We start from the raw sequence: 18,812 nt of genomic DNA on the forward strand, positions 1-18,812 counted from the left end.
ACTTTCGGGACACCCGGTATTTTGAAAATTTCGATTACGAATATGCCATTGATTTTACTTCGGGAAGATTTGGAAGGCTTCTGTTTGATTTTCAATATTGAATCAAATACTATATATATTAAAAAATAAACATGATTTATCTATTGAAGTATTTCATTATGATAATCATGACTCTATTTCATCGTATTTAATTAAGGAGTTATCACTTAAGAAATATTTATCATAACATAATGTATTGTGCATGCTCCTTCGATACCGATCCTTAAATTCATTGTATAAAATAACCTACTAAATCCATTGCTTTACCAATTTGTGTAAATATAATACATATATTGACTAAGAATCTTCTAGGTATATTTTTTTTCTTAAAATATTATTTAATCATAGAGATAAAAAAATGTATTTATAAAACTCATTATCAGTGTTCTGATTCTCTGAATGTTGATGGATTGAATTCGAAAAGATCTTACTAAGATATGAACACTGCTATATAACTATTATGTAATCATTCCATAGTGTGGAAAAGTTGGCTAACTACAAAATTATTTTGGGGCATTTTTATCTTATTTTCTTTTTTTTTTTGAGGAAAGTTGTAAAATACCATAAAAGTCACGATTTGTTGATCAAACTACGTAGAAGTTTCCCATGACACTATGAAATTATGGACTATGGCGCCAATGCCCCTTCTCTAATAGTCCTTGACATTGAGCTATATTAGAACTCTTTGGCAATGACTTAATCTTCGGAGTAATAGAATATTACTCAAAACATTTTTTTGCAAAAGATCACGTAACTTATATAATGATATTTTGCACTTGACTTAGGACTTATAAAAAGGGGGACTTACAACTGATATTTGCTGGCTACTGTTGTGAGAAAATATTATTATTATCCCCTAGCTAAAAGAACAGAAGAATCGGCTCTGAAAGGAATTAAAATGGTGTATTTAATTATTATTGGATCGGAAATCTATATTCGTAATTAATTGAAAACAATGCCTGAATGCTATTCTCCAAACTGAAGATTAGGCTACTCCGGCGATCTAAAGGACAACAATATTATTTTTGAAATTCTACCTATGAAAAATTAAACTCTCTTCCATAGTTGAATCGATTTATGTTAACTTTGAAAACCGTATCAATACAAAAAGTTTGTATTATTATACTTATTATAAGATAGGGAAGGAAGTAAAAATTTACGATTATGTAGCGACATTTTAGACACGAAGACTATTAATTTTAAAGAAAAGATTCTCTCTCGCCCCAGTTCCGTCTATATATTAGAGTGTTCAAGCAATACTACTATAAAAAAAAAAAGTCCAGTTCCAAGAACTACTGCTTTAAGTTTGGCTACGAGATAAAGAAAAAAATTAGTAATTGGAAGCCAATGCAAACGTTCATAGGTCTTTTTGGGCTGCGAATATTTTTTCCTACAACCTTCACAGATTTCAAAATGAAAAGAATTGTCAAATTAAAGCAGAAGTGAATCATTTTGAAATGAATAGAATAGCATCCTTCTTTAAAGAAAATAAAAAATAATTGTAGTTGTTTACCGTCTGATACTCAACTAATAAGCTATAACTAATGACAATCGGAGATAGTCTGCCTTTTTGCTTTATAAAGGGTTATAACAGTTCCTTAAAATATATAAACCTCTTCAAAATTTGATAGATTAAAGTTTACGTTATCTAATCATGACACAAATATAACCGAAGACAAATTTGAACAAATATGTCAATTTGAGAAAATTGAAACTCTTTGTCCTTTAGAAAATTTACTCGAATCAAAGCTTGAACAGTTTATAAAAATTCTAAAAACTATTGAAAATGAAAGGAAAATAAATGTTATAGCCTAAAATTTGAACAATATATCAAAAACAAAACAGAGGAGAAGGTACTCTATTAAGTTTTTAGTTACTTATATGCTATAGGAAAACTGAAGTTCTTATCTATACAAAAGAATTGTACATATTAGCTGTTATTGTAAGTCAAGTTTTTCATACAGGGATATCCTCTTTCACAAGCATATATCTCAAATCACGGTTAGATTTCCTTCAGAACATCGAAGAAATAATTACATAACATGACATACCAATGCATATTATGAAAGTTATGAACTACATATAATCTTAAAAGTTGTTTACTTCCAGAAATCCTTGAACGTAGTCAGTACTTGAATATATTTGTGTCTCCTTATCATTTAAAACGCTCACTATATATAACTAATAATTATGTTACACTTTATCATAATGACCTATTCTTTAATGCCGTGTGAGACGAAGTAACACGATTTTTTGTTCGTTGCAATTCCTCATATTCGCTAAGGAGGAGCCAGCTAGTATCTTCTATTTGATGAAAAATGCTTATGATAATTAATAGCCTTCCTAATAAATGACAGTCAATACAAATAAGTAATTCCAATTTATATGGATTGACTATTTGGTCTTAGATTGAATGATAGAATTGATGACGACAAGGCTAAAGAGCTGATACAGAATAATGCTTAAATTTCATTTCTCTAATGGATTTGAGTGAAATCTGACAGTCTTCTTCGTTCCTCACTGCAGTCCACTATGGAAAAGTGATTCTCTTGAGAAACTGAAACTTAGCTTCATATGCTTCCCTACGACGTGGAAGATCCTCAATGGGTTTCAATGTCTTTAATAGAATGAAAACCTTGTTAAAATGTAGAATCATTAATCCAAAATGTAAATTGTTGAGACAGACCCGGAGAAGAGGGAATGGGGACTCCAATTCTTTGAAATAATGGAGCATTGATAGATTTGTTAGACAAGAGCCTAACCCAGGCGATGAATGCTCTTCCCTTTAATAACGGAAATATGAATTTCTAATGCCCTTAAAAACGGAGTAGATGAGGAGTATCATGTATGGATGACTCAATAGAAGTAGCCATCAACAGCTGCTGTAGGATAGTGTGTGTCAGCTGAGACACTGAGGGATATTATATTATGTACCGGACTTGACAACACAAATTTCCAATTGTTACTTCCTACAAGTGATATGACGATTCAAAAAAAAAAAAAAAAAAAATCCGATTCTGATTCTTAAATATTTTTAATAATATAAAAAAATAACATTATGCAATCAGGGGCGTCCACAGGATAACATTTATGGGGAGGTTGAATTTTGGATTTTTTTTCAAAAATCTACAACTATTCACAAAAAAATAAAAAAATTTTAAAAATCCATGGCTGTTCACAAAAAATCAAATTTTTGTGAGAAAAATTTCAAAAATACATAGTTAGTTTTTTTGAAAATAATTTGAAAAAAAAAAAAAAAATGGAAAATTAAATTAAATTTCAAATATATATATTTTTTTGAATAAGGTAATTAATAATAATCAGAATCGCAAATTCAACATTATTTTCCCCGATTCTAGAAAAAACAGCCGATTCTCCGGTTTCGATTAATCGTCCGATCACTACTTCCTACCTTAAGTAATCTTAATCAAAGCTTCCTTCTTTTTGGCTGCGCCTATTAGATTTATTTGCTATTACTTTTTAAATCAATTATGAATTTGTTTAGAGTATCCTGAATATATATATATATTGAACAAAATTTTACTAAAATTGTTCAAACACCATGTATCATATTTAGTTAACTTCATAATAGTCCATTTAATAACATTAAAAATTTAGTTTATTATCCAGCTATTACTAAAGGTTAGAACGAACTTAAAAGTTCAGCGTTTATCATCTCTAAATTATTAATTAAAATATAGATAGGGGTAATAAATAACAGAATATCAAATAATTTCATTACTTTTTGGTCGTCCCTTAATTATTATTAAGGATGGTCTCATTAGAATTATTTCATATTTTAAATTCATATAAATGTAAAGTGATCAGATTTCTGAAATGAAAATAGGAGACATTTTCAATATGATAGTGAAAACATTAAATATTATCATTATGAAATAAAAAGATAATAAAACAGGGACAAGTACTTTTCATGTATTTTAACCAGCTTTTATTGCAATCAAACAAATGAGTGAAATCCCTAACCATCCAGTCACTGAGGAAGACAAAAATATTAATATAAGTTAGGAAGTAATTTTTGGTCGGAAGTTTTCTAATCACAACTGAATACTGAACCAATATTTATGACACAAAGATGGCTTTAATTATTCATTCTCTTAGCAAATTTCTAGAATTAGATCCTAGACCATTCAATTGATTGATAAGTCCGCCGGGGGAGGGCTGTAGCTCCCCTCTCTCAAATCGAGAAATTAAAAAGAAATCATTTATAAGGAAAAAAAACTACACCCAAATCAATTTAAGGATTTCTTTTCTAAAAAAAAAAATCACAAATATAATCCCACGGACGCCTCTGATATTGAAAGCCGTTTTTGAATTAAATTAAATCCAATATTAAGCCAGACAACTTCTGGATCAAAATCCTCCGGTTCGTAGGAAACTCTATTTTTTGTGGTTTCCTTTGTAGTTTTCAAATTTCCTATTGTAAAAGAAAGAAAAATTGTCATCAGATGAAGAAAATTTTGGTGAATTGGGAGATCAATCCAACACATCCCAGATGAGTTCATAATATGTAAACAATTTGTATCAAAAATTTAAATTAAGTTCTGAAATCACCCATTCATGATATAGAGTTTTTATTGGGTTATCCTTCTATATTTGCTCATTTGTGTCCATATTATATTTATATTTGATGTCAAACTCAACTTTGAATGAGCCATGACGTCATCATAAAATTAAATCATGTTTAATTATACAGATTGTGCAGTAATTAATTGGTTATTTGAGGGCTTAAGGCTAAATTATGATTAGATATATTTATAATAAAGTTCTACTAGTGACACATTTAAATAAATGAAATGATTTCTCTCCATTTCGTATTAGGATATAAAAAATATTATGACGTCATTTTCCTTCTCCTTGTCATTTGTATAAAAAATTCTCTGTGTAGATTCGTTACTCCTTTTCATAATTGAAAATTCCATCTTTTGATCAAAAATGGGTGTAATTAAGGAAAAAGTCTTTGTTCAACGACCAAATGAGGATTCGAGGTAAACCTTAAAGTTATTTTAAGTTCTCTGTTCGAAATGGTCTATTCTATTTCCTCTCTTTCAGGTCCTCGGATGAAGAATGGGTCATTTTGTCTAATAACAATAATAACCAATCCGATTCCTTTTCGGAAGATGACGAAGTCGTCCCTACTCCAAGAAGGAGGCAAGAAATAAGGTTTCACAAGAGCCAGTCTCTCTCTACTAGAGGTCATACACTGGCTCTTAAAAAGGGTCGACGCTCTCGTCATCGATTCGAAAATGAGAAATTGCTTACTACGAATGAGGAACGTTTTTTACAAACAATTTGTATCCACAATTTAAATTAAGTTCTGAAACAACCCATTCATGACATACTGTCTGTTGGGTTATTCTTCTATATTTGCTAATTTGTGTCCCATAATTAATTTTGATGATTAAGTGGATCGCTTAAGTGTCACTTAAAATATTTTATAACTAATATATAAGTTGTAAGAATTGCAATTTGTTTAGGCTGAATCTTAAACAGTCAAACTGATAAGGATCAATAATTAATTAATTAAAAAGTTTACACTACTTTTGTATAAAAGGTAATGATTTTTTAACTTAAATTGGACTATATTTTGGATAAAACTATAAGTTTATTAATCAAATTTGCAAATTTTGTACTCAACCGATTTTTTAATCAGGGAATTTAATACAAGGGCTCCGTAAATACATAAACTATCCAATGTTAGGGTCAGTATGTACGTAGTTTGTGATTGAAACTTCTGGTATTTTAGCTAAATAAGACATGATATATTCATATATCACAATTGTAATTACTCAAAGAAATGTCTAATAGGTATATATATTTTAGGAAGAACTCATCTGGGATGTGGTAGATCGATCTCCCAATTCGCCCAAATTTTCTTCATTGGATGATGAAACACTGTCTCTGTTTTGCTATGGGGAATTTGAGAACTATAATGAGGATGTACAAAGGAAACCAAAAAATAAAGTTTCCTACGAACCGGAAGATTTTGATCCAGAAGTTGCCTATCTTAATATTGGATGTAATTTAAGAACGGCCTTAAAAAAGAATTTGCCTATGGTATGATTTCATTTATTATTTATTTCTGTTACATTTTTATGGGCGGCTCTCTCAATAATGATGTTCAATAAAAAGAAATGCAGTTTACAACGTAAATACTAACTCGTTGATTTAGCATTTATTTTAATCACGATCAGGATATTGATAAGTTATTATTTAAAAAATTTCAATTTTTAACATTTATGTATTTATGATGTTTTATATTACTTTTGTTTATTTATGACATTATAGGGAATGCTTGCTGGATTAGAGAGTGAAATCATTGATTTCTTCACTAAAAATCCTCAATCTTCCTACATTGCTGAAGAGCTCTCTAGTTATGAACGACTTTTGGCACATGCTTGCTCATCCTACCATTGCCTCTACTCCTATAGTAAGTCTTACGTCGACTTTTACTCTTAGTATTAAATCAAAATTCTACCTTTTCAATGAATGTTAGTATGTTTTGGGATTATTCCAAATATATATATATACTTGAGTAATGCTTTCTATAATTAGCTATAATCTTAATGCATAGGTTTTGTTTTCGTCCCAAATATTTGAAAAATATGTGTATCCTATGATAATGTAATGTATATGTTTGTATAAGTTACAACTTGTATAAGCAAATCGTACAAGTTGTTATTACTTCGTCAAAAAATGCATTGTTTAATTACAGGATGAGTCATTTTATTTATCAACTATACATTTCATTTTGATCTATTAAAATTATAGGGTTATTATGTACTTATGAGTAATATAATTGTGAGTATTTGAATTTAATAATGTGCCACAAAATACTAATATTTTAGTAATTTCTATTAAAATAGCAAAAAAGTACGCCACTAATAAATCGATCACCAATGAAATATTCAATTATTACATTATCCTCATCCCAAGTACTGTAAATACTTCATTTAAAATTAGTCATCTAATTTTTTGGTTGGAACTTGTACAATTTGCAAATTGTACAAAATCGCAGCTTGTACGCAACATATATACCTAAACTTCTTCAAAAATTATTAAGTATGCCTACATAATATTTAACTTTTCCCTTAGGTTTTAATGAAAGTGGAAGGCGAAAATTAAAAATTGCAAATCCCAACCAAATTTTCTACAAACCAGATCCTTCCCTTTCCTCATATCTACAAGAACGCTTTCACAAACAATGAAGATCTTTTATTTAAAAAAAGTTTTATATGTTCAGAATAAGTAGTTTACATATTACAATATGTATTTTTCATTTTTTTTACAGAATATTTTTATTTTATATATTATATTATGTATAGTGTATATATTATGTATTTTTATTTTTCCTTTTGATAACTCTAAACAATGACTACTATAGTTGCTCTAAGCTACAAATTTAGATTGATAATATAGAATACTGCTTTTTTAACTATGAATTTGTTTTTGCGTTTTTTTTCCTCCATTTTTTCATACATGTGATTTATGAAATATTATTATTACCTTATTCAAGCATTGAATCTACTATTAAAACATTTATTTTTTAAAAACAACATCCGTACTTTTTTCAAGAAGCATCTCCTTATATGGTATTTTTCCCTCTAACTTTGTTAATATGTATTCCTTTAACTAACATTCCTATTCTATGAATAGTACATGATATAGAGTAGGGGAATAACAACATGCTAATTATAATCATAGTTAAGCTTGAGTAGTACAACGATCAGGCATTCCCAAATCTCAATATACCTACTCTTCAATAAAAGAATATAAGCTTAATTGACATTGAATTGATGGATAAGAAATCTCATCTCACCCCATGTAAACAACGGCAATTAATTGATAAAAATGAATTTATCATGTGTTGGAAGTCCACAAAATAGTTTTGTGGTTCCTTTTTTTCCAATGTTCGTCAGCTTGTTATCATTCAAGGTTTTATTAACAAAAAGGGGTTATATTTATATTAAACTTAGGGGTGTCAGTAGGCTTATAATAATGTATATATATTTTTTTATTCTGGTTTTTGTATATTTTAATTTATTTATTTTCAAAAATCCACAGCTTTTACCCTTTTTTTTTTTAATATTTTAATTTTTTGGATAAAAATTTCAAAAATCCATAGTTATTAACAGAAAATTGAATTTTATGGGAAAAAAATTCGAAATTTAAAAAAAATTTCAAAGTTTATATTTCAAAAAATTGAAAAAATTTATACTTCAAATATTAAATTTTGGGGAAAAAAATAAATTGAAAAATTAAATTAAATTTTCTTGTAATAAACAACAATTCCTTACCAACCCAAGCCCCTGCGGACGCCCCTGAAATCATATATTAAAATTCATGGATATTTATATTCGCAACGTATCTCAGGGTAACTAAAGGGATGCATAATTATGAAAGAACCTTATACAATGCGTATTTCAAAAATATTATATTAGTGACTGCCGTTTAATAAAACATTATGTACCTATGTTTTGCCTCGCAACGTGGGGTAAAGGATCTCACTGCCTCATCTCCTTATTACAAAGCCGTTGAACATTCACTCCCACTAGGTTTTTTAAAATACAAGTCTTATAATCCATGAATCCTTTTATTGATTGACATAATGCAATATAAATGTGAAATAATATTTGCATGGGTTGCATGTTCAATATGTTATGATACATTTATAAATTCGCTTTTCTTCCCTTCAAAAATGTATCTTGATGATGAGTCAGTTATAATAATAATATATGTATAACTTAATCTATAATAACAAGAATGTAATGTTAGATTCATGGGCCCTTCTTTACAAACTATTATTAATAGTATTCTGGGCGGATTATAATAAATATCTAAGAAATAATATTTACATAGAAAAAACAATCATGCACGACAGATGTACTTTCACCATTTAGCGTTTCAAAGTCTTTGGATGTCCTACATAAATGTAATTTAAAGACTATCTATTCTATATATTGGAAGTCTCACATATAAGTAGATTCCTAGATCGAAATTGAATGAACAAGGGGATTACATCCCCATTCTATGGAATAAACTTTTAAAAGTTTCTCTTAAAAAAACCGCGTTGGACTATAACTTTTCCTTCCAACATGCAAAAAAGATACTTGGAGACAGTATCTTGCCTATATGTACATCTTAATTTAATAACAATACAGTTTGAGCGGACATTTTAATCCATTTCTTAGGCGTTGAGCTTGTATGAGTTGAATAATTTTAAATGAAGAATTAACAGTACATCTGATGAGAATAATGCAAATTATCCACTAATGGATAAACATTATATGGCGCATATATAATGTATAACAAATAAGTAATATTAATGGACCAAAAATGAAAAATATCATCTATTAATAGCTGTTAATTAAAATCACCAATGTTGTAACTAAATAAGATCTAATGTGCATTGTAACGTGTAGAATCTGATTAATGATTATACAAGTTACAACCTGTATACTAGATACTTATCAATGTATAAAATTCCCATCATTTTACGTTTATCTATCAAATCAACACTTTCCGTAGCCATATGGTACCAAGGTCAATAGAACATTCAAGTGAATTTTGCTAACCCATCTCAAATCCGCGCTCTTTCCTGAAAAGATCTACTCCATCCATGAATAATCATATAAGTGAACATTGGCTAAGGATGAACACTCTTATATAATTATGATTCATGGCTACCTTTTGAGTTTGATAGTTTAGAAATGAATGGCGGAAAAACAACTACTCCATTTTTGAGATACACTGGAAGAGAGTATTATGGATTATGTGAGACGGATCTAGGAGTCTGTTTTCCATGTCCGTACGCATAGGTGGATCCAAACCGAAGTGAATATGAGGAATAATTGTAGTAGTAGTATTAAGTAAAAAACAATTTACATTACATGAACTTAGCTTGAGGGAGGCATGACGCTCCGGGCGTGAGTCACTCACTCACTCCCTCCCTCTTGTCCTCTTCTTCTCCTTTTTTATTTCTTTTTCTTCTCGGCTGGTCGTCTATTTCTTGCCCAGAGACACGTACAACAGATGATCTACGCTCGTCGCTCACACACTCACACATGAACGCGCGAGCAGAGACTCCAACTTCTTTCCACTTCTCTTACATTCAACAATAATAAAAAAAAAAGTCCCACTTCGTATTTTTTAATTAGTTACAACTTACATTAGTTTTTTAAGTTCAAAAGCAGTGCCAAAGCTAGATCTACTTGCTCCCATTACATCAGTTCCGTACTCTTTCGTCGCCTCCATTCTGTGGAATGTAGGTCTCATCAACATCTCAAGGAAACTCAGTGAAAACGCGCGAGGTAGAATATCCATTTCTATATTTTTGGAGCCCTTCCTCATTAGTGTCCTTGCTTCTCCAAACCCATTTTTTCAAGGATGCCAATCTTGGCGCCTTTACACTCAGCGAGTTTACTCCATTAAGTTTCTTAATCCTAGTTGTAACTAAGACGCAGAGAGAAGACTCCTTCTTAGTTGTCACTTGTGACTGGCTCCTCTCTCCCTCTCCATCTCCCTCTCTCTCTCTCTCTTTTTGTCTTTTCCAATCCAGTTCAAGTCTCTTCCACTCATTGGATACCAAACTTGTTGATCCATTCACTCATTTGGGTGTACTCAAGAGAATGACACTTGAAAGGGCGTTAAATGAATTAGTAAATCCATCTCATGAACTCGCTGATTCTCTTGTTGTCAAAAGTGAGTCATAGTGGGTCCTCATTCAAAAGTCCTAGTTGCATCCTCGCGATGAAATGCCATTGAGATAGGTCATATTCGATGTACAGGTGGAGGTCACTGTGTACAATATACTCATATCCATATTGTGTAATGCAGAGATTTCTATGCTAATGAGTCTTAACTCTTATGTAATGCATAATCCACTCCACACAACAAAATTGTTCTCTTATACAACTTTGAATGGATGGATGATCAAGCAAGAGGAATGCAGATAAAAAGGGGATTTGACATGGATACTCTTCCAAGAGATGGATGTCTCGTACAATGCTATGGGAGTTCAACGAATAATTGAATTTTGATGCTCCTTCCATGAGTCGAAACATCACTTTTCCAAAAATATCTTCTCATTTAAGAATTTCATTTTATTTTAAACAAAAATATTTTGGAGAGAGTCCAATTCCCCGGTATGATTGGCTTTCCAATGTATCTTCATTTCAAATAAGTGCGACAGGAACACCCTATAACCCCTATGAGCTTTGATTATTATTGTTATAACAACTTATGTTACGACTTTCTACTAATTTTAGTTGTTTATCACAACAATAGCACCTAAAATACTCATGTGGCTTCTGACATAATCTTGTGAATCATCATATTAATTTGTACCTTTATTATTTACAGCTGTTTTCGCCTATGATACTTTCATCGGGATCAAGATAAAATATAAAGTTTGGGATCTGGAAAGGATATCAAGTAGTACTTTCCTCCATCTCTTATCATTTCAATTGAATTGAATTCAATTTAAGTTCATACTGCGCATCTTAATTAAACTAATTAAAGTTACTCAGAAGAAAAATTAAGAAAAATGTCCTTTCGAGTCGTAAGATCCAGTAAATTTCGTCATATCTACGGCTCTAATCAGAAACGTGAGCAATGCTACGACAATATCCGTGTATCCAAATCCTCCTGGGATTCTACGTTTTGTGATGTTAACCCAAAGTTTATAGCTGTCATTGTTGAGTCCGGTGGCGGCGGTGCCTTCCTTGTTCTACCCCTGTCCAAGGTAATTTATTAATATTATGATTTACTGTATATCATGTCTCAAGCATGTTTGGGGGAGGGAGATGCATCAAGCCAATCTTTTGAATGTAAACGAGCTTGCTAGGCCTTCTTATCAATAAAAAGTAATAATAATGCGTGTGTATAAAGAGTTAAAGGGGTTTGATGTCGTGGGAAGTGTAGGGATTCTTCTCCTCAAACCAGTTATTATTGTAATCCTATGACCGTAACTTCTTATGTGTACTAATAAATACAGAAAAGGAGAAGCCAGGAAGCATAATAGTATTTATGTATTATCATTAAAATGGTTGTTCTATTAGGAAATGCTCACATTATGACGCATCGGTGTATAGCATATCAAATAAGTTATAACTTGTATTGAATAATCATTTGTGCAATTTTCAAAAGTGAGTTGCTCAATTATTAGGATAACTAGGTACTCAAAGATTGTATATCTACTACTTTTAAATAAAGATTTTTCCATATAGATAATATACATTATGCAATGAAAAATGACACTCTAGTTCAATATGAGTTTCACTTAGTAGCCGAAATAAAATATGTTTAATCAAATTTTATAGAATCGTCATTCGTAAGCCACAAGAGGTGGTTTTGCATGATTTGTTTCGATGTAACGTTTGTTTATATGTATGTGTTCTTTTACACCTCAAAAACAACATCATCCATGTATAACAGTTATCTTGTCAGTTGTTTCATGTGACGTCCTATGAATTAGTTGCATATTTATAGATACATACATACGTTCCTAGGAGTAATTATGAGTCCAGGAAAGTGATGTATTGTGGTTTTTGTTTTTGAAATAATATTTTTTCTATTTCTTTAAGAAAATGTATTATTTTCTCAAGGCCTATATATGTGAGCAATAAGAAAAAAAATTAAAAAGGGGAATTATTTTTTTTAAATGTTGATATGTGTGTATATTTTCAAAGCGGAAACAGTTTTCTTATATTTATATATTGTATTATCAATAACGGTTCAATTTGATACCTTATGTTACTTAAACAACGATGAAAGAAATTACTTAGGATTTACTTTTAAATATCATTTAAGACAGAGGTAGCTTACGTGTGGGAATCTTATGGATCTCTGTGGCAAATAAGCACCGTATTAAATGATAGCAGTTGTCGACTGTTCTCTATGATACAATAAATATAATTAATTTGAATACATCATATTACTTATCAATTCTTACTCTGTTGCAAGACCCTATCTATCCCTTCTTTCCTTATGAGATAGTTGCAAAATTTCCTGTTTTCTTTTAAATACAAATTTGATTGGGTCGTCTTAAATGTTGTGAAATGTGTAGGGAATGTCTGTACCATTTTTTTACTTCGCGGACTATGTGTACATATATATATATATATTTCATGTAATTACTTTTGACGTACAAAACATAGTTTGTTTTTAACATAATAATTTTTCCTCAAATGCATTTAATTATAGATAATTTATGCCAATTTTTGTGCTCTAAATGTACATATTTAGTAAAATAGTTGTGTAATAACTATGAGGGGGGGGGGGTTAAAGTTTGGATGGATTTTTAGAGTTTGCATGCCCACTACCAATACCACAGCACATTATTTGATGTTTAGAGAGAAGTGTACTCATCATAATGTTGAATAATGATGATATCTGCTCTAAAAAATTGAGCCTTTTTTTTTCTTCAATTACATCATACTTATCTGTCATAGATGAATGTATTAGGTATAACCGATTTTTTTATATATAATACTACATATCTTGTATATTTTGATCTTCAATATCCTTCCTTTAAAAAAATGGGGATTTTGTAAGTACAAGAGTTAATTGTGAGGAAATCAAACAATTAAATGATATTCTGAAAAAGAAGGATTTTTTTTAGATCTAAATGAAGAGGGTCATTCAAATTATGTTCTTTGAATATTTTCAAAAATGTATAATTCGACGAATCTTTATTCATAATATCGAACAATGTATTACCTCTATATTGATTTGATTATTTGAGACACTGAATTGGAAATGGAACACGATTCGTCATTACTCTTATCATTCATGAAGTTGTGTTGTTTTAATGTGTCTCGATATTAAAGTATTTGTTGAGCAATGTCATTTATTTCGTTTATCTTTGATATGTATTGTTAATAGTATTTTGAATTTTAATTTCTATTTTTGATCCTTGGGCCTTCATCTATATAATAAAACTTGGTTTAATAAATAAAGAATACACCATAAAAATTAGTTTGTTTCCCACCCTTTCATGCCGAATATCTTATTCATAGAAGTAATATTAAAGGAACATAATGTATATTGAAAATTGAATCATAATGTAAATAGGTGAATTTGTATGTGTCATAAGGCTTATAAGTAAGTAATGTATTGTAATTAATTTCTACTTGACACTCTTAAAAATAAAGCACTAAGAGATATCAATAACGATTCTTTTTTTTCTTCCCCTTCTTCGACTCACCCTCATTGAAGTTGTCACCTCCTGTAAGATACTCCTATTCGACTTAAAATGAGACGGGATGACTTCATCAAGAAGTCATGTTAGTCTACCACGCTGGGGGCAAGGGAATATTATTTTATGAAACTGTTGTTTAGTATCTTTCCTCTATGTGCTTTCTAACTTCTATTAATACATTATTCTTTTTTGAATCATCCAATATTTTTTTCTTGTTTTGACTATCATTGACATATATTTTATCAATTGATTTACTATAAATTATCCCCCGAATGACAATATGCATGTTCATAAGTTGTTATGACACGTGACGTTTGCGATTAAGTAAGATGTTTGTAAAAAAACCCACATAATTTATAGATGGACTAGGGTTGTTATTTTCTTGTTTCGAGGGGTATGTACAAAAATACCGCTACAGATGATCACTTTGTCAAAGAGTTATTAATATATGTATGTATATCCATCCGTCCATATTCATTCAAGGATGACTTCTTACCATTTTTGGTGTGTTGATGTATTTGCATACATTATGTAAACTGTCAATATTTAGTTTTATCCCCTGTACTATTTTTTAATATCAATATAATAAGTAACTTCTTTTTTTTTTTTTGCTTCTGAAAACTATACAATTTTATAAAGTTTCTTTTTTAAAGTGATTCAAAGTATTGTTGAAAAGCATTACATTTATTCATCATTAATTAGTATGATTCCTTCCTATATATTTACCCTTTTAATCGTTAATTTATTTTTTAGACGGGTCGTTTGTCCCCAGATGCACCTTTAGTTGCTGGACACAAGGGACCTGTATTGGATATCTCGTGGTGTCCTCATAATGATAATGTTATTGCTAGTGCTTCCGAAGATTGTGTTGTTAAAGTTTGGCACATCCCGGATGGTGGTCTTGTTAGGTATTTTCATTTATGTTGCTAAACATTTCTATGATTTATTGTCTTTAATTGCCTCCATCTATAACAAAGCTAGAATTTAGAGTTATGGATTTTCACGTTTTGTATATCTCTCGACTTTTTACCTCTTTTAGAACAATTACCGAGTCTGTAGTGGATCTCATGAAACATCAACGTCGAGTAGGCCTTGTGTTGTGGCATCCCTCTGCTCAAAATGTCCTCTTATCTGCTGGATCTGATAATAATGTCATTATTTGGAATGTTGGAACTGGAGAGGCTTTGAGTGTTTTTACACTCCCTGACTTAGTATATTCTGGTTGCTGGAACTGGAATGGTTCCGAGGTTTTGTTTACTTGCAAAGATCGTAAGATTCGTCGTGTGAATCCAAGGTAGACTTTATTTAATGAAATAGGGAAGGATATTTTATCTATTTTTAAATTCATTTTCGCCTAAAGAAATGGAGAAATTTTGGAAGAAGCGGTGGCGCATGAAGGAAACAAAGCATCCCGTGCCATATTTTTAAAGAACGGATTAATTTTTACTACTGGATTTACAAAGCATAGTGAGAGACAGTATTCTCTTAGAGCACCAAAGCATCTTGACGACCCTATCGTCATGACTGAATTGGACACTTCTAACGGTGTAATGTTTCCAATGTATGATCCTGATGTGAATCTTGTTTACTTGTGTGGGAAGGTAAGTTGTTCGAGCAGGGGTTGTTTTATTTGAGTTTATTTTTTGTTCTTCAGGGTGACAGTGTAATACGTTATTTTGAAATAACTCCGGAACCTCCATTTGTCCACTATATCAACACATTTCAAACCCCAGATCCTCAGCGGGGTATTGGTATGATGGGTAAGCGAGGGGTAGATGTAGGAACCTGTGAAATAACAAGATTTTTCCGTCTTAATAACAATGGATTCTGCCAAGTCATCCCATTTACTGTTCCTCGTAAATCTGAGTTATTCCAAGAAGATCTTTATCCTGATACTAAGGGAGATATACCTGCAATTACAGCAGATGAATGGGCATCTGGATGCGACTCAGATCCTATTTTGCTTCCTATGACAGAGACTGGGGTGTCTACCGAAAAAGTAATATTACACGAAACAAATCTATGTATGGTTTGTTTAATTGATTATTTTTTACTACAAATATAGACGGATGAGCCTAAAGTCAGAAAGTCCAATGCTCTTGACAAACCCATTACTCGTAAGAACTCTGTAGCAACACTACAATCTAACGGAGCATCAACGGCTTCTGCAGAACCTTCGCAAGTAGACATGAGAAAATTAACGGTAATAATAAATACTCAATAATATATATAATTGCGTGTGGGCTTAACATTTTGTTCATATTTATATGTAGATGGCTGTGATGGAAGAAGTTCACAGTCAAATCACTTCAATAACAGCCAAACATAAAGAGAAAATCGATGAACAAGTAGCCGAAATTCGTAAACTTAAAGCAATGATCGTAAAACACGAATCTAGGATCGGTACTCTGGAAACCCGTAATAGAGAATTGGAGAATGCTGGACTACGGAATAATAATGGACATTGTAGTGAATTGTTAGATCCTGACGAAGTTTAATTGCATTATCAAAGAAGAATTTAATAAAGATATTTTGTGTGTGCGTCGTCCTTCAATTCTTCTCCTCTTCTCACACGTAGTACTTGTATGTTATCAACATTCAACTACGTAAGAGTTTTGCGACGGGTTAACGAAAATACAACAAGAGAAATAAATATCTGTCGTAGCTTCTACTTTTCTTCAAAAATATATTTTTATTATAATGTTTATCTCTCTTTCACCTTGAATTGGCAACTGTGCTAATATATTTATGTATAATTAGAAACATGACTCAAACAACATTAGAATGACAACAAAAGTTAAATAACCTCTCCTCTCCCTCGAATGAATGAAGAATATATATTAATATATATGTATATATATATACTTATCTTTACATGCAAATAACGAAATTGTGCCATGATATTGAATACACTATATTGCATACAACAACAACCACCACCACCACTCTCTACAATCAACATACATCGAATTATAATCTGCGATAAACACCACTAATCTAATACGATATTCCTTCTTTTCTCTCAGACCTTCTATTCGTCTACTACTGCATCTATTTACATATATCTACTACTCTCAAACCAATGCGTGTCTCTTCTTAAAAAAGTATCCTTATGTGATTTAATAGTGCCTTTCAAACAAAAAACAAATTAAAAATAAACTGACCTAAATATGTATACATTTGTATATTGTATAATATATTATACCTATGCTATGCTATGACCTAAATAGACATAATGGATAATATTGATGGAAACTTACAGTTACTACTAACAGTTATCTTCATGGTGCTCATTTATTACTTTTTATTAAATATTTACCTAGTTCGTTAGTTCTACATGATATATGACATTATTTTTTAAATCTGTTTTATTATTTTCTTTTTTTGAATTTGATCGAACAGACTATATTTTCTGTCTCTCTCTCTCTCTCTTTACTTGTATTAATATAAAATTTAGACGAATAAGAAAGGAATGTGAAATGGATTCTTTATTTATTTTTCTAGTTATTATCATTATTATATTATTACAATTTTTTTTGGGGGGAAAAGTTTCCTTCTCTTTTTATTAATAACTATATACAAAATAATAATATAAAATATCAACGATACTTGACTGCGCCACCTACCATTTTAGATATAATTGATTGATTGATAAATATAATTGATGTCTTTATTAGAGGATTTATCTTTTTTTTTTTTTTTTTTGCCCTTCGACATAAAATTAATTATTATTGATTTCCACACTACACCTATTTTATATTGGACATTTGTTATTTTTATATGCTTCTACGTACAATTATGAATATATCTTATCTACATATAGAATAGACAATAATTATTTTGCATTCTTTGTTAGTGTGAGTATTGGCTCAACATACTTTTTCCCCGAGAACAAATGTCGTTTAGGCTATTTATATAAATTGGTGAATAATATATTTTTATTAAATAATAAGTGTTAAATACAAAATATGCTTGCAATTTTATTTTTGGTTGATATGAATCTATGTATATAAATTTAAGCAAGTGCAGCTCTGAGGATGTTATCACTTTACACTTTTTTTTATATAATATCTCCGTGTTTTTGTAAGGATTCGAATTTCAAAAATGATTATATCTTCATATAATTGGAGTTGTTATTCTATTCAAGCTAAAATACACATACATGATAAATACATGCATGAATTCGTTTACTGTGATAAGGTATTACCCACGGAGATGGGTACCCCCCCCCCCATGGATTATTAGAGTAGGAAATAATGGGATGAAATTCGAAAAAAAAAATTCATATGTTCCTCCTAAAAAAATGTTGTTTCATATTTGAGTCAGAAGGAATGGTATGGATGCTCTTTAGAAGAAATAAGAGACCATTTTAGAAAATGAAAAGGAATATTACTTTCAAAATAAATATGGACACTATTCATCAAAAATAACAGCAGAAGGCTGGGTACAGTTTTAAGTTTGCCCTGAAGACACGACAGCGGAAAGTTGAAATTCAATTATCAAAACCTTTTAATAATAAAGAAATAACCTCGATTAATGAGGCGACGCCAAAAAT

General features: G+C 30.5%; 2 protein-coding genes across 4 annotated transcripts; both read left to right on the forward strand.

Annotated features, from left to right (window-relative positions):
• Positions 1-4,887: 4,887 nt before the first annotated feature.
• Positions 4,888-7,499, forward strand: LOC121128053 (R3H domain-containing protein 4). Its single transcript, XM_040723622.2, has 5 exons — positions 4,888-5,045; positions 5,110-5,333; positions 5,885-6,114; positions 6,346-6,487; positions 7,153-7,499. Exons 1-5 carry the CDS (start codon positions 4,993-4,995, stop codon positions 7,263-7,265), a joined length of 762 nt encoding a protein of 253 aa, XP_040579556.1. The 5' UTR covers positions 4,888-4,992; the 3' UTR covers positions 7,266-7,499.
• A 2,593-nt stretch (positions 7,500-10,092) lies between these two features.
• Positions 10,093-18,240, forward strand: LOC121127403 (coronin-1C-A). 3 transcript variants are annotated; one of them, XM_040722742.2, is made up of 8 exons: positions 10,093-10,367; positions 11,419-11,800; positions 15,011-15,165; positions 15,297-15,551; positions 15,618-15,858; positions 15,912-16,256; positions 16,323-16,460; positions 16,531-18,240. In XM_040722742.2, exons 2-8 carry the CDS (start codon positions 11,603-11,605, stop codon positions 16,753-16,755), a joined length of 1,557 nt encoding a protein of 518 aa, XP_040578676.1. In that variant the 5' UTR covers positions 10,093-10,367; positions 11,419-11,602; the 3' UTR covers positions 16,756-18,240. The 3 variants fall into 3 exon arrangements, with proteins under 3 accessions (XP_040578676.1, XP_040578677.1, XP_040578678.1); XM_040722743.2 differs by lacking the exon at positions 10,093-10,367 and adding an exon at positions 10,631-10,758; XM_040722744.2 differs by lacking the exon at positions 10,093-10,367 and adding an exon at positions 10,745-11,201.
• The last annotated feature ends 572 nt before the right edge of the window (positions 18,241-18,812 follow it).

The sequence above is a fragment of the Lepeophtheirus salmonis genome, chromosome 13, assembly GCF_016086655.4.
Source record: "Lepeophtheirus salmonis chromosome 13, UVic_Lsal_1.4, whole genome shotgun sequence".
Taxonomy (NCBI): domain Eukaryota; kingdom Metazoa; phylum Arthropoda; class Copepoda; order Siphonostomatoida; family Caligidae; genus Lepeophtheirus; species Lepeophtheirus salmonis.

Coding starts and splice junctions, on each gene's coding strand:
- LOC121127403 (XM_040722742.2), top strand. CDS start 11,603: ATGTCCTTTCGAGTCGTAAGATCCAGTAAATTTCGTCATATCTACGGC. Junction 11,801..15,010: donor TTGTTCTACCCCTGTCCAAG/GTAATTTATTAA, acceptor TTTATTTTTTAG/ACGGGTCGTTTGTCCCCAGA. Junction 16,257..16,322: donor CTGGGGTGTCTACCGAAAAA/GTAATATTACAC, acceptor CTACAAATATAG/ACGGATGAGCCTAAAGTCAG.
- LOC121128053 (XM_040723622.2), top strand. CDS start 4,993: ATGGGTGTAATTAAGGAAAAAGTCTTTGTTCAACGACCAAATGAGGAT. Junction 6,115..6,345: donor TAAAAAAGAATTTGCCTATG/GTATGATTTCAT, acceptor ATGACATTATAG/GGAATGCTTGCTGGATTAGA. Junction 6,488..7,152: donor CCATTGCCTCTACTCCTATA/GTAAGTCTTACG, acceptor CTTTTCCCTTAG/GTTTTAATGAAAGTGGAAGG.